The sequence below is a fragment of the Rattus norvegicus genome, chromosome 5 (assembly GCF_021556685.1).
Source record: "Rattus norvegicus strain SHRSP/BbbUtx chromosome 5, alternate assembly SHRSP_T2T, whole genome shotgun sequence".
Taxonomy (NCBI): domain Eukaryota; kingdom Metazoa; phylum Chordata; class Mammalia; order Rodentia; family Muridae; genus Rattus; species Rattus norvegicus.
The window spans coordinates 73,298,770-73,321,980 of NC_141538.1; the positions used below are offsets into that span (position 1 = coordinate 73,298,770).

Here is a 23,211-nt window from a genome sequence, read left to right on the forward strand (position 1 = left end):
ACCTCAGCATCCTAGGAGGAACTAGAGGAGGATCTTCAAGCCCACCCCACAGTGACACACTTCCTCCAACAAGGCCACATCTAATAATGCCACTCCTTGGGTCAAGCATATGCAGACCATCACAGTGGCAAAGATAGGAACTTTTCCATATTCTTTTCAGCAACTGGCCCTGCTTTCTCCTTTAATAGCCCATTTCCTAGTTAGCTTGTAGCCTGGTGTTCAGACCTTAGCTTTCTCTCCCTTATCGCCCAATACATAGTGTCTTCTTGGATATTTTAAGACCTTGTTCCCTTTCACCCACCCTCATTACTAATCTTATATTTTCGTGTGCCTATCTCCTTGTCACAATTTACTTTTTGTTCTGTAGTTACAAGGTTTTATTGCTTGAGTTTTCAAGAACTTACAGTGTTTTTCAAAGTATATTTTTATCAGTCTTACTGAGCTGCCATCATTCATGCTTGAGTTTAATTTGGGGGCAGGGAAAAAGAAGCATAAAATCTTATTGGCAGGCAGGGCTTTAATTCATAATCTTCTAGCCATAGCTTCCTACATGCTGGGTTTACAGGCATGTGCTGCCGTGTCTGCTCCCTGTTGGCCTGGAACTTGGAATCCTGCTTCTGCTAAGGTCTGTTACCATCATATCTGGCGTAACACTGCACTTCCAAATTCCTGTGTTTCATTCAATCAAGTAGTTCTCAATTCTCCCTGGACGTGAGTCATCTGGAAGTTTTATTTAGAGATCTCACTTCTCAGCACCCATTAGTGATTGTACCATGATCTCTTGGGTGCTGGTGATCAGCCAAGGTGGGGACTCTGCTCAGTGCTCTGACTAGTCACAGAAAGAAGGATCTGTGAAGTTTAGTGTTCAAGGTGGCTTGGAAGGTGGAAGACACTGTACGGAGACTAGGACAGCAGTCCAAATAAGTGGCGAGAAACTCAAAACATAGTGCTTTTAAAAAAGGAGAAAAAGAAAAGAGAGGAAAGAACCAGGGCCGGTAACAGTATCAGTAGGATCTATAACTTTTACCAATGGTAACATTTACCAGTTGTTACTGTGTACATAGGATTGGTAACTTTTACCAATGGTAACATTACCTGTGGTAAGTAGAATCAGTAATTTTTATCAGTGGTAATTTTACCAGTTGTTACCAGTAACTTTTACTAATGGTAGCGTTTACCAGTGGTTACCCTGGTAAGCAGGAATGGGAACATTTACCAGTGGTTACCATGTGCAGCAGTAAGAGTCAAGTCAGTGTGACTCTGAGGCTTTTGCTCTAGTGATTCTGGGTAGAACCTTTCAGTTTACAGCCTAACCCATTTCTCTTAGATTCCCTATCACGGTTCTGTACTTACCAGGAACAGGCACCTAATTTTTTGCTTCCCAAACCATTCCTTGGTAAAATGACTTGGTTCAGCTAAAGGGCCTGGCCCTTTTGTGGAAATACGTATGAAAAGAGAGACTAGAGATGGGAAATAGGTTTACCACAAAGAGGCAGGAACAAGAGGAGTGTTGTCCACAGTGCAAATGAGTCATCTCTGCATACTGTGAGGTAGGCATGGTTGGGGTTGGACATATAGAAACACATTTCTTTCATACATAGAACTGTACACTCTATTGATCACATTTCACATTTTACTGATTAAGGAAAACAAGACAAAGCTATATTCAATAAGTGATGTAAGATTTTACAGTGGCAGCCTTGGTCCCAGGAGGAAGAAGGTCTCAGTAGAATCACTTTGTTGCCTGGAGCCAACTGGAGATGTTTTTGTCTAGGACATGAGCTTTGGAACAGAGTTTTTTCCAGCTGGTGTCTGACTGACTGAACAGCTTGGGCAATACTTCTCCCTTGACATGGACTTCGGAAGCTAGGGTGAGGGGGAAACATGCAAGAAAGAGAACAAAGAACCCTTACTTCAAGTTTCCACATGCAGCCTACAGACAGTGTTGCTCTAGATGGAGACAGGTTGTGCAGAAAAACATGGTGACTGGGGAAATGTGGAAGGAGAACATAGTTTTGGGACATGGAAAATTTCTGAAGAATACACCATCTTGAAAGCAAGGTTGGAGTTTTGGAGACAGGTCTGAGTCTGAGCTGGATTTAGGAGCTGCTGTATAGATGCCACTTTAGGGACCTTTTTCATTCTCTAGCCTTACTGTAGTTCCCAGGGCATGCAGTCTCCACCAGGCACATTAACTGTGGGTCAGCATGTGTGAGAGTCAGTGCAGTGCTGAAGTTACCTGTTTGATGATCTGTCCTTTGCCAGGATCACAGAGTAAAAGACAGCCTGTAGAAAATTACCAGGGGGATTTTGGCCCAGGTGACTACCAGTTCTTATTAAGTTCATTTCTTATCCGTTCTTTTTAAGAATAGTGGTAAAAAAGGCATGTAGCATATAATTTACAATTTAATTTTGTTTTTTTCCTTTAACTTTTGAGACAGGGTCTACTGTGTAGTTCAGGCTGGCCTTATCTTCCACAGTCTTAAAGTATACAGTTCAGCTAAATACATTTTTAACCTACCCCTCCCCCAACATTGTTGTAAAGCAAATGAATTCTATATTCTCCCTGCAGTTAGACCTTTAAGTTCCTCCCTTTCCCCCTCGCCCACCTTTCTGTAGAATTTGGGATGTGGAAGAACTTGGAAAACTTTTCAAGTTCAGTCTTCTACACTACTAAGGATACAAGCCAGAGAATTCAATTTCTGAGGCACGTTAGTGCCAAAGGCAGGATCAGGTCTCTCTGTTCCTTGTCTGGCTTTGTTGCTGTGTTTCTTTTCTTCCTTTCTCTGCCTCTGTCTGTCTGTGAAACTGAGTCTTAGTTTTGGATTTCCACCCCTCTGCATCCCGTGTTTTCTTTTCCTTTAAGAATATTCTGGTTCCTTTATGGTATGTTTTGCCTTTGCATATACTAAAAAAAAAAAAAAGCTTATTGCGGGGAAGTTTCTGAGACTTGTCAAACATTATTTTTCTTCCTCTTAGAGCAGTGCATTCTATTAAACTTTAAAGGAATCTGCAAATTCAGTGCGCTGACAAAAGCTTTGTTTGCATAAGTATGCCTTTGTGCCAGGCCTTCTAATCTGACTTTAGCTGCTGGATCCAGATATCCCTCTCACTTTCAGGATTTTCGGAAGAGGAGGAACGGAAACCAAGTTTCTGCCTTAAAAGTGTGTTTTAGGGAGACCGCCCCCACCCCTATTGCCATCTATGATGCTTGGCATTTGAGAAAGAGCTGAGCGGGTGTGTTGCCATGAACCGCCACTCATCCCCCATTCACTATTTTGGGATATTCACATCCCCCTCCTCACCTCAGGATTTTGTTGAACCCCCACCCCCACACCTAGTGAAGACCATCTGCTCTGCTCAGTTGCTTAGTTAAAATGTAGGTGTGAAAACCAAACGCACACAGGACAGAAAGTGTATCCTGATGGTGCACAAGTCTAAGCAAAAATCTTATTTAAGTAACGTTACCCCTGTGACAGGAGCAGCGGTTTCCTCTGCCAGTCGTCCTCCTCTCCTTTATAACTGCTACCCACCCACGTCTTGTTGTCCACCTACCCTGGTCCCTCAGCTCGATGCCTTTATCTGCTTTTAGCCATCCAGTTTTGTCAGTGGTCCATCTGTGCCTCTTCATGTCCTCAGGGTAGCTGTCCCCAAAGCCCTTCAAAGGCTTGAATGTTTTCATCACGGTTCCCTCCCTTAGTAGCAGTGGTTTTGTTTTGCTCCACATCGACAAGCCTTTCTCCCCCTAAACATTCACTTCTGTGGTGTGCTTTCCTTCTGCTGGGTGCCTTTTCCCTCCTCTATCTGTACTGTATCTGAAAGCCATTAAAGTACTCAAATGTATCCTGAAAACTCTCCCACCCTGTTTTAATTTCACATACCATGGGTTTTTTTTTTTTTTTCCTCCTGAAATTATATCGCTGCCTCTATTTAGGGTTTTGTGTTTTTCTTTTTAAAGATGTTGGAATTGTAATTAGATTTGGCCTTGTTCTATATCATCAGTGCTTGAGTCAAGTGGGAAGTCCTTAGGATAATAGTTGTGGTTTTCTTACCCTTATTATCAGTTATCCTACCCTTGTGGCTTCTTATATACTCTGCTCTAGTGCTTCTGGAAGCTTCTAAGAACTTTAAATGACCTGTGTGAAATGTGACGGTGTCCCATTTTAGTATACATATGTAACACTTATGATTTATACCCAGCCATACTTCAGAGGGATGTGAGGCAGCATACAGTAAAGGGTAGGAAGCCCGTCCCGTGGGACATATGGACCTGTTATAAAGCAATCCGGAGGGGAAGCCAGAAACCATCTAAAGAAATCTGCAACAATGTTCCTATCAAATATAAGAAAAAGAAACTATAAATAACGAAAGAGAGACATAACTTTTTGGTTGACCATTTTGCTGCTCTGGACTGATAAAGAAGTTTAATTGTGATCCAAAAGTATTTTTGTATAATAACAAAAATACCGGCATCATTACTCATTCTTTGCCCCCCACCTCACAAAATTTTGTTTGTTCCGACATAGGTGAGAGGTTTTGTCACTTCTTGGTACCAATGTCAGCCTCCGCAGGCCAAACTTACCTTTCATATATATTGCTGACGGCTTCTGTGTATTATTGGTCAGCTGCCAGGTAGCAGACACTTAGCTACCAGGGATTGGATCTGGGTTTTCTCCTTTGGTTCTCATCTCATGCTGAGGATAGATGTGCTCAGTGCTAGAGGTGAAGAGAGCAGAGTCTGAGTTGGTACTCGGATCAAAGGTACCCATAGTAAGTGAATGCTAAGTCTCACATAGCATTGACTTGAAGTCCACAGTGGGACTTAGCTTTTCTCAGTGTATAGAGGAGGGGAGAGGGAACAGGGCAGCAGGGGTGTGAAAGCAAATGCCTGCTGGCCAGCTGCCCCTGGGATCAGTGCGGGCAACTCAGCTGTTGCTTTGAGGGTGAGGCACTAGTGTTCACTGAGACACGCCCTTCACATTATTGTTGCTAGTATGTCGTACAGCAGCCTTTGGGTTAAGGGATTTTAATCTGTTAGTGGAAGGGGAAATTTAGGCTTGGAGGACTGAGCAAGTTTGAGCAAAGTCGTACTCATAGAAGACGGAGTTGTCCATGTGCCACTGATAGCACAAGAGTGTGTTACTCCAAAGTCCAGAGTCTCTCTATACATGCTCTGGTTTCTAATAACAGTATATGAGCTGCTGATTTAGCTCTTGCTGTAGTGCCATTTGAGCCTTACCCCAGCTTGAGGGGCTGCGTATACTCTATGTCCACTTGTCATGTGAGTCAGTTGAGGAAGAAAGTTGATCAGAGACTAGGAGATTGGGCACGGGTTCTGATCTAAGTCCACTATCTCATACAGGGGTTTTAGAGGTCTCTGTGGAACAGAGCTGTGCTCTCATCTCTCATTACCTACCTGCACAATGAAGGTCGGAAGAACTATCGAGAAATATAAGAGGTGTTAGAATTCTTTAGACAGTTTAGGTAAGGATGTTAAAAGGAAACATGCTTTCCTCTGAGGAACTGCGTGGGACTGTAGCATGCCCTTCTGCAGCCTGAGATCCAGCAGCGTCATTTAGATAAGAATCACTGGTGACCGGCTCTGCCTTCTTAACCTGACTAAAGATAGTAGGGACTGGTTCTCTCGATGATTAGGTCCCATTACCCCCCATCCCTAGTAGCCATTGTCAGCGATCACTGCTCTTGCTCTCCTTAATCCCAGTGGGCTGTAGTGGATTGCTGGTTCTCTGGCTTTACTGTAACCAGCCCCTGTCTGCGTTAGACAGCACAGTGTAGTCCCCAGTCTCTACCCTTTGCCTCTGGGACCAGAGAAAAGCACGTTCCCATGAAATCAGTGACCTTTGCAGTACCGGAAGCCCGTGCTTCCTTACCCTCCCTCCGCTCTCCAGTATTAGGAGCAAGCTTCATGACTGAAGTTGGGTCTTATACCGCTTTGCTGCAGGAAGGACAAAGGTGTTGTGCTCGCAGAGGGGATAGCGATTCAAACCACACGTACTGTCGTTCTCTGGATTTTAACCCCCATTTATCATTTGTTGTTCACTTAATAGATCCCCTTTATGACCAAGTAAGCTAAAGAATGACTGCAGATGGCTGTGATGCTCCACAATGCTCCTTACTAGCTTTTGTGGCTCTGGTTAACTTCTTTAACCTCTGCAGGCCAAGTAGAGAATGTATGATAAATTCCCTGTGTGCAGCCTAGCTCAGGACAGGTGTTCAATATGGAGGCACTGCCATGAATGGCACAAAGTGCAAGGGCAATGCTAAGATGTGGAAGATTGGGGATTTGTTTTCTTCCAGTAGCAAATGGTATTCCCCTGTGGACTTCATGCTGTTCCTATGCAGACCAGGGAAAAGAGTATAACAGTGTTTGCTCTAAGGGAATGTAGCTCTTTGTTCCCTTCGTCAGACAAAAGAAACTCATTATCATATGAAATAGTGACTGTTGCTGTTGAAATGGTTTATTTGTGTGTGTTTTTCTCTTCTAGGGATTTATTTGTGGCTTTTCAGTAGCAACAGGTGCAGCAGCAAGACTAGTGTCAGGATACGACAGCTATGGAAATATCTGTGGGCAGAGAAATGCAAAACTGGAAGCAATAGCGAACAGTGGCCTGGACCACACCCACCGGAAGTGAGTAGACTCTTGCATGGGGAACGTCTGGAAGCTTGGAGGGAAGAATCGGGTAGCATGGCTCTCTTTGTACCTTAAAGATAGTGCCTGCGGGATCTCTTCATATTCTTTCTATACGGCGGTTTGTTCTTGTAAAAAAATGGGGTATTGAATCACTGCTGCTTTCATCTAACAAATACATGCTCCAGGAAACAAATTTAACTGCCTTGTTAAATGGACCGCCGTGCGGTTTTAGTGGATTAAAAAAGCCTTGATTTGAAAGAGTTACTCTTGTGCTGTGTCTTCCCATCAGCCTTTAGGTTATGTTCTACTCCTTAACCCAGAAAATAAAGTAATATTCTCTGTATTAAGACTATACTTAATGTAAGACAGATGAATGACAATGGATATTAAAGCCTTAAAGTTATAAAGTAATATTTTGTGATGCAAGTATTTAAGTCTTTCTTGTTCCATAAAAGATACATCTTCTTTGACAGACTGGGATAATTGTTGTGGGCTCTCAGTATTCATCTTTAGGATGTCATGAAACTCCTGACCTTAATTGTCCTTATTCTTCATGAATTATTATTTTATTTCTAATGTCAATGGGAAAATACATTTCACCTAGGGAGCACACTGTATGTATGACTGCTGTATGACTTTTTTAGACTGTGAGTGTGTATACCATCAAACTTAATTATGTTATTTCAAGTCAAACCAGGTCTTCAGAATAAATAAAACTAATTGCACAGTAACAAGGTTAATTAGTCATACTTTCTAGGAAATGTCAGAGTAGATTGTAGCAACTTGTGATTTTGTGACTCTGTTGGTTAAATCTCAGGGCCCCTCTGTATAAGATGGATTTGATGATTTTTACGAACTTGAAGAACTTTGATTAGTTATCCTGTCTTAGAGACAGTCCTTTCTCTAATGAAGAAGAGATCGTGCAGGTCAAATAAACAAAGTTTTAAGTAACAACAAGGAGTATATACACAGCTTCTCACAGTTGACAAGTGTTTACCCCTCTGCAAGGCAGGAGTAACAAAGGCTTAGCTGAGGTGACCACCAAGGCTGTGTGGCTGTTGGTGAGTAGTGGTGGATCCAGTGCAGCCTGTGAGCATCTTTTCTTGATGCCTGTGGTTTCTACTACTCTGCCTAAGCTCTGGGAACAGGCCGCACTACCAGCCCCCACCCAGATTCCCTCGAATCCACAGATAAAAACCACAGACACACACTTCGCTCAATTTCAACTTACTGGCTCAGTTGCTGGGCATTATTAAACTCCCGTGGCTAGCATGCCCTCCCCAGTACTCTTAGCTCAGCACCCTAAGTCTGTCCTCAGCTTTAGTTGCTCAGCTCCCTTTAGTCCCAGCTCAATATCCCCAACTTCCTGCCTGTAAAAGTGGCCTGTGACCGCTCTGCCTGGGATCTCACATGGATGCTTGACTTCACTCTCTCTGAATCATGGTGAACTCTCCCCTTCTCTTTCTCTCCTGCATCTGTCTCTTGCCTGTAGGGACCCAGAAGTCCCTCCTATTCCTTCCTCCCAGCAATTACCCCATGGCTTCTTTACTGATAGAGCAAGAACCAATTGGGGAGCAGGACCTTAGCATCAGAACCACCCGTACATCTTACCTTTTCTGTCCTATAAAAACAAAAATGAAACCTCTTTTCCCAGACGTAAATTGAACAAAACCATAACAATCATTTAAATTACAAAGTCTGATATGCAAATGACATCCAGTCCATCATATTTGTCAATTAGATAAAGTACTCTACAATCATTTCTAACTTAACGAATTATGATTCCATGACTAGATTATGTTTAGATTTTAGCCTGTAATGCCATCTGAAAACCATGTCTCCCACTCTGTAGCCTCTCTCCCAGTGTTAAACAACTTGAGTTTGATTATGAAACTATAGGTAGTCTTCAAGCCTGCCATTTTCTGGAGTACACTTTAATCCAATCCTGCGTTCCTTGAGAGAAGTGAACGATGAGTCTCAGCAGTTTTCATGCAGCAGTTTCTTTAGAATCGTCTCATGAAATTAACACCTTGGGTCAGTTTTTATACCAGAAATACTCCTATCTCTTTGGTGGACTTTTTGAAACAATTTTGGCTATGTAGAAGTTGAATAGCTTCAAATTATTTTATTAGGTAGCACCTGTCTCATAAGATGTTAACATCCCCAGTGCTGTTAAAATGGACCACATATATGAGACTATCAGCTGAGGGCAAAGGAAAGAGAGGGTTTCAGGCTTTGGCCTGCTTCATGACTTGCTAGTGACTCTACACATGCACACATAAGGCATGTAGTTACTACTCTCCATATTTAACCACATGGTGTTTTAGCTGGCTGGTGGGGAAGGCAGATTCCAGATCTTCTGGCTAGTTTATATACATGCGGGCCTCTAGCAAACAGAAATTATCTATCTTTCTAAGGAAGAGTCACTTTCTTCTGAGTCAAAAGCCATTCGTGGGGAAAATTGTTTTCCAAGTAGTTTTTTCTTATCTCATGTACACATATTTAACATGCATTTTTGTGTGCTTTTTAAAACTTCTTGTCGTTTGTTTGTTTATTTGTTTGTTTTGAGACATGGTCTCACCGTGTAGCACTGGCTGGCCTGAAACTCTCTATGTAGACCAGGATGGCCTTGAAATCTAAGAGATCTACCTGCCTTATCCTCCCCAGTGCTGGGATTTGAAGGGGTGTGCCCCCACACCCACATCCATACTTTTGGCCCCCACTTCATCTGCTCTGCACTGTTACCTGTTCAGTATAATCCAGCCGAGTATTTCTGTCTGTGGATGGTAATGATTTGTAGAACTGGTAGAATTTTGGATGTTCATTTTCAGGTAAGTCTATATTTCTGAACTTAGGGATGAAAAGATAGCGCTCTCTGTCTGCCTTAGCTTAGCCCATCCTCTTCTCTTTTCCTGCCCCGTCCGTGTACTGGCCTCTGTCTGTAGTCATTCCTTGTCCTCTGGCTTCACTGAACCTGGGGTCCTTCCACAGTTGATGCAGTACTCTCACACCTGTGTCATGGGCCGATGCCCGGACTCTCTCTCCTAACCCTAGCCCAAGCCCTTATAGCAGTGCCTGGTCCTTGTTTGACCTTCACATGCATTTGTTGAATAATGCAGCAACAAATCCTCTAAAATCCTTTCATGAGTATTATTTCTTTTATTAGAATTTTTCCCCCTTCCCATTCTTAATGTGGCTAAATTCTACTCATCCTTCGTCTCTCAGCGGAAAGGTCATTTCACAGAGAAGCTGTCTTTGGATTTACAAATTAAACTGTGAGTCTGACAGTCTACCTACGAAAGAGGCACCTATCACAATTTTAACTAACCATTTAAAAGTACACTCGCCTTGTGGTCTGTAATATAAATAAGTGTACTTTTTTCTTTAAAAAAAAATAATTTGTCTAAGGGGCGGCTCTATTAAATGCTGTGAAGGCAGTGGGGTCTGTTGTTTTCAGCATTGACCCCTTAGAGCCCAGCTCAGTGTCGGGAATGAAGCAGGCATCCCATTCAATGGTTGCTAAATGAGTAAATAAACTCACTCTAAGGAGTGACTTACTGGGTTTGAGGGTCTGAATATTTTAAGATTATTAATGCATATTGCTGAATGGCTCTCCATAAAGACTGTCGCACTTACATCCCCACCAGCAGTGTCTGAGATTGCATTATCTTACCCAGCATTATTAGCTCTTATTCTTTACTAATTTGATAAGCCACAGAATAGTGCTTTATAGCTTTAATTTGCTCACTTTTGCTTATTAATATGCGTGAAGCCCCCTCCCCCCCACTTGTTAGCCTCTCATGACAGCTATTGTGCTTAGCGTATCTATTCTTGGTCTTCTTATCTGTAATCAGCTCTGTCCTTTCTACTGTGATAGGATTAAGTTCTTGAAAACGGGGCTTTTATTTTGCCATTTTCCCTCTTGAAGAGCATTTGCTTTCCTGCTGTGGTCTATAGTATCAAAGATGAGCCCACTCAGCCCCTGCCCTTGTAGGCCTTTAGAGAGCTGAACCCATTTCACCCACCAGTCCTCTCCCACTGTTCCTCAGTGTGGCATTATTACCCTGGCATTTGATTGATTCCACTTCTATGCTGTTGCTTCTGCCTGTGTGCTTATCTGAATCTTTGAAACACTTATGCCAGGTCTCACAGCTGACCTTTTTGTGAAGTGTTTCAAAATAACCCTATCCTGTGGTAAGCTTCCTTTACTGTGATTGCCTGAACTTTCTGTCTCATACTCGTTATTCTATTGACTTCAGTTAGCTCCCTAATTATATTGTGTTTCTCATCTGTCTATTAATTACCGGTTGCTAGGTAACAGTATCATAAATTTAGTGACTTAAAGCAAGACACATCTGTCATGCCAGTGTCTGATGGTTCAGAAGTTTAGATGTAGGTTGCTGTGGTGGCAGTTTACTCCATCAGAACCAATAGAAAATCTTCTAGAACAATGGAAGTTACACCTCTGTGTAGTATAATTACAGAAATACTAACTTTGTAGAAAGTTTGCTTGCTGTGGGAATTACACTCTGTGATGCAATTGTGGAAGTGACAGATGTCATTTTTCTGCTGCTAAGGCACACATTTCAGGTGCCCCTCAGACCCAAGGAAAAGAGAATTTCATAAGGAAAGGACAAAAGTGTCAGGGTTAAGAGAGGCCTCTTGGACTATATCTGGTGCTCTGCTACACTGTGTCTTCCGGGAAGCAACATGTTTTTGTAGCTCTCAGATCTGAGTATGTCTCTTCCTTGATGAGGGAGTATTTACTTGTAACTGTCACAGAAGAAGGAGAGTCAGGAGAGAGATGGGAGAGGGGAACAGATCTGCCTTATTTTAGCCAAATGTTTAAGGTGCCAAGATGACCATGAGAATTTTCTTACTAGTAAAACAAAATCAATTATTGACCCTTCTGGTTATAATGCCCCCGCCCCCTCCTAGTAATACTTTGCACCTGATAGTGTATTTCTTGTAGTAACAGTGTTGCCCAGAGAACTGCCCTGCCATGTTTGAGATCCAGGAAAGCCTCAACTTCAGATGGATTTAAATTCATTTCTGAGGTGCATGCTTAAGAAGCGAAGACTTTCCTGCACAGACGTGAAATCAGATTTCAGCCTAAGTCTGGGTCAGTTCAGAGCAGATTATCTGTTATAGAACCATGGGGTTTTAAAATGTGAGATTATTTGTGTAATAACAGCCTGCCCTGCCAAGCACATGAACAGAGTGACTTAATCGTGTAGCTAAGCTATGGTGATGGTGCTGCACATCATGGGTTGGGCTTAGAGCCAGACTTTTGATTGCAGAGAGTGGGTGGTGAGCTGATTGGCAACTCCAAAAATAAACCTACGTGTTCTAATTTGGCCTATAACTTTTTGATCTATAGCATATAAGCATCCTTAGAGTGCATTTGAAAGTTATTGCTATCATTATAATTAAAAAGAGAAGGGTATAAGCCTTACAGGCTGCTGCTCTATGGCTTAGGTCTCTGGTGATGGCCAAGTGGTCAGTGTTACCGATTTATGGTGGAATAGTGCTGGGAAGAGAAACATCTGAAGACAGGAGTGCTGGTGTAGAGGATGCCCCTTACCTTCTGTGTCAGTGTGGGCAGAGCAGGATGCTTCAGCTTTCGTCAGATGCTGAGACAAGGAGTCTCACTTCGCTGACCTCTGTGAGGAGGATCGAGTTAGTGGGGAAGGCTTGGTACTTCCAGAACAAACATTCTCATGTCCTGGGTGCCCAGAGGAAAGAGTATGGCGAGGGGGCAGCAGCTCTTGGTGTAGCGAAGGGAGGGCATGTTCTTAGTTCTTTTGATTGAGGTAGTCCGTTATGCCTTCCTTCCTCTACCTGACCTTGCTTAGTGTCAACTTGCTTTGTTACTCTAAAAAATTTCCCCAGTGTATCTTTCTTTCTAGTATTGATTTCTTTTATAGGTTCTGAAGATATGTTTTTCTTATAAGTCTAATTTTCATCTTTCCATCTTTTCTCTGAAGGAAGTTACTGTTACAGGCCCTTAAACACCTCTCAGATTGGAGATAATCTGTGTTCACAGGGGGCAAGGAGGTAGAGGTCCGAGGAGGGGGAAGCAACTGTATGTGAATGGCCAACAGCGGGAACATCAGTAGGAGGAACATCTTATTAGGGCCTTCTTCAAATGTTTGCATAATTTTATAGGAAATGGAGTGAAGACCACCAGAATGTAAGGGATTTACCTTCTTAGTTGTGTTTATTTTCGCTGTAAGCCAGCAGCTTGCCATGTCTGCTTACAAGGGACCTTGAGATCATGTATTATATCTGTTATCTGCTTTGGTTGTTGCTCTTGTTTCTGAGACAGTCTTGCTGTATAGGCCAGCTAACCTCAGACAGTCCCTCTGCCTCAGACCCCTGAGTGCTGGGATTATAGTTGTGTGCCTTTTTGCCTGGTGTAATTTACATCTCGTGGGGAAAATGTATCAAGAGTTTTCAAATCTTGTTCACTGAAAATCCTTGGCCCTTTTGAAAAAGAAAAAAAAATACAGGTAAAATTTGATTTAAAAAAAAGGGGGGGGGTGTTTTAAGACTCCTTAGGCTCTCTGTGCCTAGAACTAGCACCTTTCTCCTCCCTTTTGGCTTGACATAGATTGTTGTGTGCCCAAGGGCTTTTATTCACTTTTCTTGAAAATTCTGACTGGGCATAGTGGCAAAGTCCTTAATCTGAGCAGTGGGAGGCAGAGGCATGCAGATCTTTGTGAGTTCCAGGCCAGCCTCAGCTATTAGAGAGACCATGTCTCCATCCGGTCTGCCCCACCACTGCCAAATATTTTTTTCATTTGGGGCTAGAGAGATGGCTCTGCAGTTAAGGACTGCTCTTCCAGAGCTCCTGAGTTTAATTCCCAACACCTACATGACAGTTCACAACCATCTATAATTGTAGTCCCCTAGGATCCAGTGCCCTCTTCTGATGTACAGACATGCACATGGACAAAGCATCTACAGATATTGAATGAATGAATGACATTAAAAAATTTTAGTTATTTTACTTAGCCCTTAGCCTACATTCATTGAAAAGTGGTTGTATGCTACAAGCTACTTTTAGTGATAATAAAATAGGAAGTAGCCTAAACGGCTGAAGGAAAGGAACATTTGGTTCAATTCAATTATTCACTAGTGAACTCTTTTTCTTGGTCTGTCTCCCTCCCTCCCTCTCTCTCTCTCTCTCTCTCTCTCTCTCTCTCTCTCTCTCTGCCTTTCTCTGTCTCTACTACCCTTTCTACTCCCCTCCCCATGTCCTGAATAAACTCTATTCTACACTTAAAACAAAATGTACTCTTGAGCTACATAGACTTAACTTTTTATTTCATGGAAATTTTTGTAAACTGGTGAAAATAATAGAACTTCCTAAAACCATGCAGTCAAGATGCTATAGCTGGAGGAAGTGTAGCCAATGGAATGTTTTAGGGCTCAGGAGCTTATGATGGCAGAACAGGTCTGAGACCCAGTAGCCCCAAGTAAGGGTGGGGCTGCCCTGTATGTGGAATGCCTGTGTACATTATTAAGGGAAAAAAAATCAATACTTATAATGCACAGAGGCCAATTTTATAGATACTTGTATGAATGTACAAAACAGTTACAGAATGACACGGAAATATTAATGCTGCTCTTGAACAATGGCTAGATTTAATTTTCTCCAAGTTATTTCTTTACACATAAAGTGTATTATGTGCACGAAATTAACAACAGAGGCATTCACAGCCCTTGTCCTTGAAGAGCTCCTATTTTAGCGAGGAAGACAAATGCAGGAGTGATGGATGGCAGCAGCTCCGTCCTGTGTGAGTGCTAGCCATTGTGACTGCTGTCCTGGGTTCCTATCGCAACTGCGGAAGAGAGAAGAGCAGGGCAGCTGGATGGAAGGACCAAAACCGCCATTATTTCAGTTTACTTATTGCTGTTGCAGCACAATACTGTAACCTAGAGACTCAAAACAATGGGGTTCTGTAAACCGGAAGTTGCTGGCTTTGCTGGTTCTCTATTCCAGGTTTCCCAGGCTAGACTCAAAGCCGTGTCCATGCTGCAGTGCCCTTTTTGCAGATCTGGGGAATGGGTCTTCTTCCCACCAAATCTTCCTGCCAAGAATTCAGTTCAATGTGGCTTTAGGACTCGGCCATGTTTCCTTGCTTATTACGCAAGGAGTCATTTTTAGTGTCTAACACGAACCTATTCTCTGCGGCTCAAGATACCTTGCTCCAGTGCAAACCTTTCCATTACGAGCCTTCCCTCAGGGCAACTTCTTGGCTGTAGGTTAAAGAGCCTCAGCCAGAGATGGAGGAGGTCTTAGGAACAGAGTCATTTTAGTCAGATATAGAGCCCCTGTTTCATAGGGTGAGGTTCAGTTCAAGGTTACAGTCTGTCAGGTTGGTGTTCTTGCGGGCCAAGCTGATGCGAGGTAAGGACGGGTATACGTGGGAGGAAACTTCCAACTCTCCATGGCATTGAGGCAGCTTCTCTCTGAGGTGTAGTACGCTTGTTCGTTGTCCTGGAGCTTGAGTTCTGCAGTGTTCTTCTGAGGAACTTAGCAGCTTACCTGCTTGCTCCACAGTTAGCCTAAATAGGTGGACATGTTCCTAGTCTGTGAGATATTCTCAGTTTTGAGCATTTTTCTTTCACTCTGAAGGAAATCACCAACCCCGTTCTCCCATCAAGATGCTTTTAGATGCCGACCTTAGCCTGCTGCCTCTCTCCTGAGCATAAAATGAGAAGGAACACCCTTCTCATTGAACAGTGAGATGGAGACCTCAAGCGAACCTGCATTTGTAGACTTCCCGTCCCACAAACATCATCGGCGTTCAGAGATGGTAACGCCTAGGATTGAATTGAAACTTGTTGTATCATCTATGCAATTTTTCTTACTCATTTTCTCTCATAGGAGTAGAAGTTGGAAAAAAATCTCAATTATCAAAAGGCAAGTTTTTGGCGGCATACTTGGAAAATATTTTCGTTAGATTTTGTTATCCCATTATTTTCTTAGCTTTAATTTAAAAAAAGAGAGACGCTCTAGTGAAATTCTGCCCACCATCATAATACTTGCTGTGACTAATACAGTTAGCAGTCTGCGAAGGACACCAACTGTATACTCATCTTCAGGGAATGTGAGAGGTAGAAGTCGACTAGTTTACAGACTCCAATTAGGAAAGCGTAGCCCTCCTTAGCAGGGTCGGACCGCATGCATGCAGCTCAGCAAGGCAGGGCGATTAGTTCCCGTATTCAGGACCAGTGTACACAGCCGCCATGTCTAAGGTACGCAGCTGCGGCATCAGCTTCATCTATTGGTTCTGGGCTTTTTTTTCTTTTTTTAAGACTTTGAAAGACCTTTGTAACATATCGGGTTAATCATTAACCACTTCAACCAGGAGTTTCATAGACATCGTTTTACACCTGTCCATGGGTGTGAGTGTATCTGGATCTGAATTGAGGGCATCCGGGGAGCTAAAAGGCATTCAGTTTTCCCATGACCATCCATACTTCCAATGCCAGATGTGGGTGCAGAGCTCAGTAATTGCTCTTGGGCTCAAGAATTTGCCAGAACTCACAGAAGTCACAGAAAGCTATTTGTAGTCACGTTTCCAATATATTCCACATAGAGGATGTGGGAGAGCCAAGAATACATTGTTCTTACCTGTGGGAAGAAGGGAGCAAGGTGGAGGTGGAGTGTACCACTTGCCTAGCACTGATGTGTAAAATACGGAGTATGGGCAACTAGGAAGCTCACCTCAACCCAGGCGCTTACCATTCCATTGTCTTTATCATACAGATGACTTACTTACTCTTTAGCCCTGTGCACACGGGTCACATGGATACCCCCCCCCCCATCCAACTCCTCATCTGCACAATGATGTTGGTCTTTCTAGAATAATCAGTCCCTACAGTATCCGCCTTCCTCATAAATCGTGCTGTAAGGCTGTGTGTCATGACCCGAGACCCAGTTAAACAAAGACACTCCTCTAAGATACACAGAGTAACTCCCAGGAACCAAGAGCAAAGTTTAGCCATCTCTCTGAATAAAGTTGAATTCTTACCTAACACCAGTGCTATAGAGTAAATAGGATTTTGCCAAGAGCATTTTCATGAGGAAGTTTTAAATATTTTATGGTTTTATTAAAGTATAATTTACATATAATAAAATAACATACCAAATTACCATGTTGGTGAATATATACGTTTAAGCACTATCTACAATGGTCCACATCTCTTTTGTTGTTAGAAAATAACTTTGCACTCCTTTACAGTTAGGCCCTCCTCTATCCCAGCTAACCCAAGCAGCCAGGATCTGCTTTCTGTCATAGGATTCTTACACATGAAAACATGTGATATGTTCGTCTGCATCTTCTTTTTTTTTTTTCTTAATACAGGCGCCACCATACCTGGATTGTGTTTGACTTCTTTTTTAAACACAGCATAAAAAATGTTATTAACGTGCACTTATGTTTTACAGATATGCCACTAGTTTATTCCTTGTAAAATTGCTAGGTAACATTTCACTGTGTGAGTGTATTATATTTTACCTATGCAGCTCTTTTAAGGTATAAACTACTCTCTTGCCATCACGAGTCATGCTGGTCTGGAAGCTTCTGGACACAGTTCTGCAAGGACACGTCTATATTTCAGTGTTCTCGGGGGGATGCTAGGATTTGGGTGGTTCACACTGTTTCCAAGTTGTGCCGTTTGCATCTCTCTTACCAAAGTGGGAGGGTCCTAATTGGTGTGTCTCCTTGTGGCATTCTGTGTTGTGTATTTTTAGATGTTCTGGTGGGTGTATAATAGTACCACATTGTCTTGTGGTTGTAACTACATTTCATTTTTCAGTCTTTATTTGTTCTGAGTTCCCATACTCTTAATGACCATCGATGCTGAACTTCTTTTAAAGCAGTGACTGACAGTTCACCTGTCTTTTATGAAGTAGCCTTTCACACATTTTATAGTGATTTGGTTTTGATAAAAGAATTTCAAGAATGATTTATAATCTCAATAGAAGTCCTTTATGATCTGATGACCTTTTCTGGTTACATATTTTTGGTGATATTTTCTATAGTCTACATTTGACCCTTTTGTTTTTTGGGGGACACACGCGCGCGCGCGCGCACACACACACACACACACACACACACACACACACACACATACACACACACATACACACACACACAAACACAAATGCTCTCAATCATATGCCCAAGAAGACCAGAAAAGAGTGTCAGATCCCGTGTAGCTGAATTAGGTATGAGTGCTAGGAGTTTAAAGTCAGGTCCTCTGTAAGAGCAGCAAGGGTTCTTAACCACTGACCACTGAGCTAGCTCTTTCCAGTGCCCTAATTTTTATTTTCTCAATGTCCTGTGTGTGTGGGTTAGTGGTCTGGTCCATCTTGGATGGTGTTTCTTATGAGTGATCCTCCTCCTCTTCTTTTTTTCCCTCCCTTCTTCCCTCCCTTCATTCCTTTTTTTTCTTCCTCCTCCTTCTTATGCTTCCTGTTCCTTCTCCTCTTCCTCCTCCTTATTCTAATTCTTTTTTCAATGTGGACTTTTGCTAGAACCATTAAACTAGAGTTGAGATTACAAGGTTCCTTCCTTCCTTCTTTCCTTCTTTCCTTCTTTCTTTTTTTCTTTCTTCTAACCACACTGAGCTATTTAAAACATAGTTCTTCTGATTGATCTCAGATCTTCAGGCTTGTGTGGCAAGCACTTTACCCATGGAGCCATCTCCCCAGCTCTCCTAATTATATCTTTTGGTAAGAAAAGGTTTTCAATTTTGATGATTTTTTTAGGGGCTTGTGCTATTTTCTGTTCTAAGACCTTATTACTTTACCCTAAAGTCACAAAGATTTTTCTCTATGTTTTATTTAAGAGCTTTTAATTAAGTCCTTATCTTTGTGAGTACTTTTAGACAATTTAGGTGGTGTGAAAAATAGATATAATTGATGCCCCTGCCCCAAAGAAAGATTCATGTGTCTCAGCAGGATTTATCAGAAAGAATTGTCTTCCTCAGTGGCATCTTTTGTTGAAAATTCAAACTTGAAGGCATAAAAGGAGTCTTGGGTAAGGGCAGTTACCAAGGTTATATAGAGGTAGAAATAATTTACCTAAAACAAACAGGATTCTGCCTTTGTATACCATTGTTTTAAATAACTAGGTGCAGTAAATCACATAGGGAATAACTGGAATGTATGGATGCCAATAGAAAGAAAAGTAATACAAGGGGCTACAATGCTGTTTAGGGGCTGCAACAAAATGTGCCCTAACCTCAACGCTTGAATTGCAAGTTATAAAGCATATGCCTAAACAGATTCAGTCATTTATTTTATTATTATGCTGAAAATATAATGAAAAATAGAGTACTTATTTTTTACAGTAAAGTCCATGTACCCTCATATATACATGCATATTTATATATCGCCAAGTGCAGAGAATTATAATATTTTAATAGAAGGAAAGTGGAACAATAATAAACATCAAATCTCCACATAGTGGGTAGTCTTAATGCAGTAAATATAACAATATAACCAAAGTTAATTTATAGACTTAATACGGTACCAGTTTAAGACCCCAATGGGATGGTGACTTAATCCTGGTTGATGGTATAAATCATAAAAAGCAGATAAGATTTTCCTCAAATGAGGAATGCTTTTAAAAATTATCCTTGTTCACAAGTAATTTCAGAGTATTAAAAGAAAATGCATACATTGTAAAACAGTAGACTGGTATCTGAAAGGAAGAGATCGAGCCATGCAGTGGGTGTGTTTGAGAGGGTAGACCAGATGTCTAGGCTAAGTGTAGTTACTGAAGTTGAATATCAAAGGAGCTGTGAATTCTCTGACTTTGAAAACAGAAAGAGAGGCTTGTGGGTTTCACTAGAGGTTGAAAACCCCAAAGCCACCAGGCAAACATTGTAGTTACATAAATAGACTAGGCGTAAAGACCCTAGGAGATACTGGGTACTTTGAACTCCATACATAGTGGTTTTGTGTGGCTCTTGCTCAGATATAGATATATGCAGAGAAGACCTTGACACTAGGGTTGTTTTTCTCTTCATGTGTATGTGTGCAGCGTGTGTGTATAGGCATGTTCTTGGGTAGGGGTGTGTGTGTGTGCACATGTACATGACGTCCAAGGCGGGTGCTGGCAGCCCTCTTTCATCTCAGTCTTTGAGACAAGTTCTCAGGTTGAACCCAGAGCTCACTTACATAGTGAGTCATTAGCTTACGTACGCTAAGAATCTGCCTTTGAAGGGTGGAACTACCTGTAAACTAGCATGCCCACCAGCTGTTCACATGGATTCCGGGGATCTGAGCTCTGAACTCTGCTCCTCTCATTTCTACAGCAAGGCTTTAACCACTCTGAGTCATCTCCCTGGAAAAAGTCAGCCCATTTTTCAACTGAGGCCAGATACCTGTTGACAGGTTAAAGAAGAGTGAGGAGAACACTCAAGAAGAGAAAGGCCTGCCAATCTTCTGATTTTTATTTTAAATGAATTTTTAGATTTATTTTATGTATATAAGTGTTTTAAGTACATATATGTCTATGTATCACAAGTGTGCATGGTACCCACAGACGTCAAGAGAAAGTGTTAGATTCCCCTAAAACTGCAGTTATGGTTGATTGTGAGCTGCCATGGTGATGCCAGGGATTATATTCAGGTCTCCCTCAAGAACAAGGACTGTTAACTTCTAGGCCGTCTTTCCAGCTCTGAGCTTTAAGTGTTGGCACTTGGAGGGGTGGAGGAGTGACTCACTTACCTTGCAGGTCTAAGGCTCAAGCTCATCTCCACCCTGCAAAACAATAGCCTGTTGGCAATTGTCATACTGGCCAGATAAGACGTGAGACTGAGGAGTTCTCATAAAGATCGATCTGTATCTATAGTTTTCATTGTTAGATTCTTTGTAGGGAAGCAAAGGGTGGAGGGCTTGTTGCTCTAGACTATCATGTCCCAAGAGTATGTTCTAAGAACTGTCTAAACGTAGGTCCATACAGCCATGGAATCAGAATGGAAGTGACATACTAAAACTCAGGGGAAGTAGGTTATGTGAAAGCAAGAATCATTTAACAACAAAAAAATTAAATTAAAAATATTGGGCTAGATGGTAATATGATAGATACCACATTAAGACCTGTTTTAATCTCATACCATACAAACTAAATTCCAGAAGAATTAAATATTTTGAAATGAATATCGTATGTCATTGAAGAGAGGGGATAATTTGTACATTGTTGAAGCAATAAAGAAATTAAGTCACACCCAGGTTGGCACGTTCAATTATGAAAATTTTGATTCTCTAATAAAAAAAGATAAAAGTAGTACAATGGAAAGAGCATTTTCCATTTTTCTGTGATGAGTTGAATTGTTCATGCAGTTGAGGGTATCTTCACAGGCAGCTCCACTGGAGAGGAATTAAGGAAGAGTTTGCACTGTAGAAAATAGCAGCAATAGTTTTGGGCTCAAAGAGCCTTGTTGATAGTAAGGACACACAGTGGTGTTTTGGAGGAGTAAATGTGAGAGTGAGGTAAGAGACTTAGCACAGTACCTGGAACTGTAAATGTTAGCTGCTGTTTGTGGTCTTCATCATCGCCATCATCTCTAGAAGGAGGTTGGAAGTTGTTGGTGCTTCCGATTTCAATCCAGATGGGAAGGCTTTTAGCCCATGTATATGATGCTTACAAAGCTCTTTACCACATCCTGCCCCATTGATTCTCACTCTAGCCCTGGGAGGCATTTACATTTTTCTCAGTGAATGCTTTCAGGATTTACTCTTCCATAGCTACAGCATCTCCGTTTGGTCTTCTCATCATCTGTAATTGCTCTCCCTATCAAATCAACTCAGCCGAGTCGAAACCCCCTATTCTGGCAACAAGCCTGTCTTCCGAGTGTGCACACGTTTTGCTTTGTTTCCTTGTTGCCTCTGTCCTGCAGCCTCTGATCTTTTGCTCCTACATTGTCTCCTAAATGGTCTTTTATCCTTACGATTTAACTTTATTTCTCATAATATTTTTTCATAGTATTGTGACACTATCTGGTGCTTCATTATTTTGTCCTTGGTACAAATGGATAGAAATCTGTGGGCAAGAGTGTCAAGGGACATCTGTCCAAAGGAACTGAAAGGCAGTGTGCACAAAGAGGCTTGTGAAAGACATTGAACACCATTAGCCATCAGTGAAATGCAAAGCAGAGCCAGAGACTTACTCCTTTCTCTTCAACTAGAAAGGTGATCATTTAATATTATTTTGTTGTATGGATATTCCACAATTTGGTTATCCGTTCATCAGTTGATACCCGTAATGATATGCATAAGGATTTGGAGAAATTGGAAACCCGTGTATTATAATAGGAGTTGAAGATGGACTAGCCGCCCTGTTAAAAATGGACTATTTCTCAAAATGTCCAACATGGTTACTTTATGACCTAGCAAGTCTACTTCTTGGAACCTGCCTAAAAGAAATAAAGACATGTGTACACACAGAGGCATACATATGGATGTTGATAGCAATATAATTGATAATAACTCTCAAAGGAAAAAATGGCACAGTGGATTTGTATGCATAATCGGAATGAGATATCGAAGCATACAGTGTAACATGCTGAGCTTTGAACTTACGCTAAGGAAGGGTGGGCAGTTCAGAAAACTGAGCAATGACCGTAGACATGCAGTTTCTTCAGGGATGGAAATACTTCAGAGTTAGATTTTTCATGATAAATAATTCAGTAATATATACTTAAAAACATTGAACTGGTTGACCACTGGGGAATATGTGGTCGCCCATGCGGTAGGAGTATATGGAGGCCACTAGGCCTCCTCATAGTCACAGTCCTTAGCCCTACCGACAGTCACAACACTGAGAAGGCTTAGCTAAGAAAGAGGATCCCTGAGCCAAGGAATTTGAGACCAGCCAGGGCAACTTAGTGAGACCCTTAGTGACTCTTAAAGGAAAAGGCAGAGTTTGTACAGGTTTACTTTATGGCCTGTTAATTATGTATCAATAAAGTTTTCACACTAAGAAGAAACAAATTCCTTTGTCATTGTTGCATGACCTAATAGTATTTTTTGTTGTGATTGTTTGAAAAGTTGAGATTTTCTCCTTCTGACCATGGTATTGAGAGCAGATTTGGCTTCGGTAGTCTTCCAGTTACCTTTGCTAAGTAGAAAAATTATTTTTGGTAGCTCTCATTGAACATTTTTATAAAGTGCTTTTATTTATTTTCTTATCTCAGTTTTGCACAAGATACAGTCAATGGATGTTGGATTTATTCTAACATTCACCCTCTCTCTTGCTTAGATTTATTTCCTGTGTGCAGGTGAGCCTATGTAGCTGGTGGAGGTCGGAAGAGGTCATCAGAGCCCTTGGAATTAGAGTTAAGGGTGCTGTGGGTGCTGGGAACCGCTCCTGGGTTCTCCAGCATGTTTTCTCTCTTTTTGGTACATGTGTAAGTAGGAAACAGACACTGCAGCTACCTGGAATTGATCTCTCTGGCTTCTCCATTTGCATGTTTTTGTTGGTAACTAATATATTAAGGGCACCAAACTGGGGCTTTCTAAGAGTGCACTG

At 41.8% G+C, this 23,211-nt stretch overlaps 1 protein-coding gene and 1 long non-coding RNA gene across 7 annotated transcripts in view; one reads left to right on the forward strand and one right to left on the reverse strand.

The window, feature by feature from the left end:
- The window catches only part of Slc44a1 (solute carrier family 44 member 1), a 180,309-nt gene that overhangs the window by 51,965 nt on the left and 105,133 nt on the right, over positions 1 to 23,211 (forward strand). For all 6 annotated transcript variants that reach the window (XM_087551430.1, XM_087551431.1, XM_087551428.1 and 3 more), the window contains 1 exon segment: positions 6,507 to 6,649. In XM_087551430.1, coding sequence (XP_087407556.1) covers positions 6,507 to 6,649 — 143 coding nt within the window.
- The window catches only part of LOC102551474 (uncharacterized), a 31,036-nt gene continuing 9,454 nt past the window's right edge, over positions 1,630 to 23,211 (reverse strand). Inside the window, exons 3-4 of the long non-coding RNA XR_015620879.1 lie at positions 4,583 to 4,716; positions 1,630 to 1,866 (exon numbers count right to left, since the gene is read on the reverse strand). This is a non-coding gene — a long non-coding RNA (uncharacterized LOC102551474). The remainder of the gene's footprint in view (positions 1,867 to 4,582; positions 4,717 to 23,211) is intronic.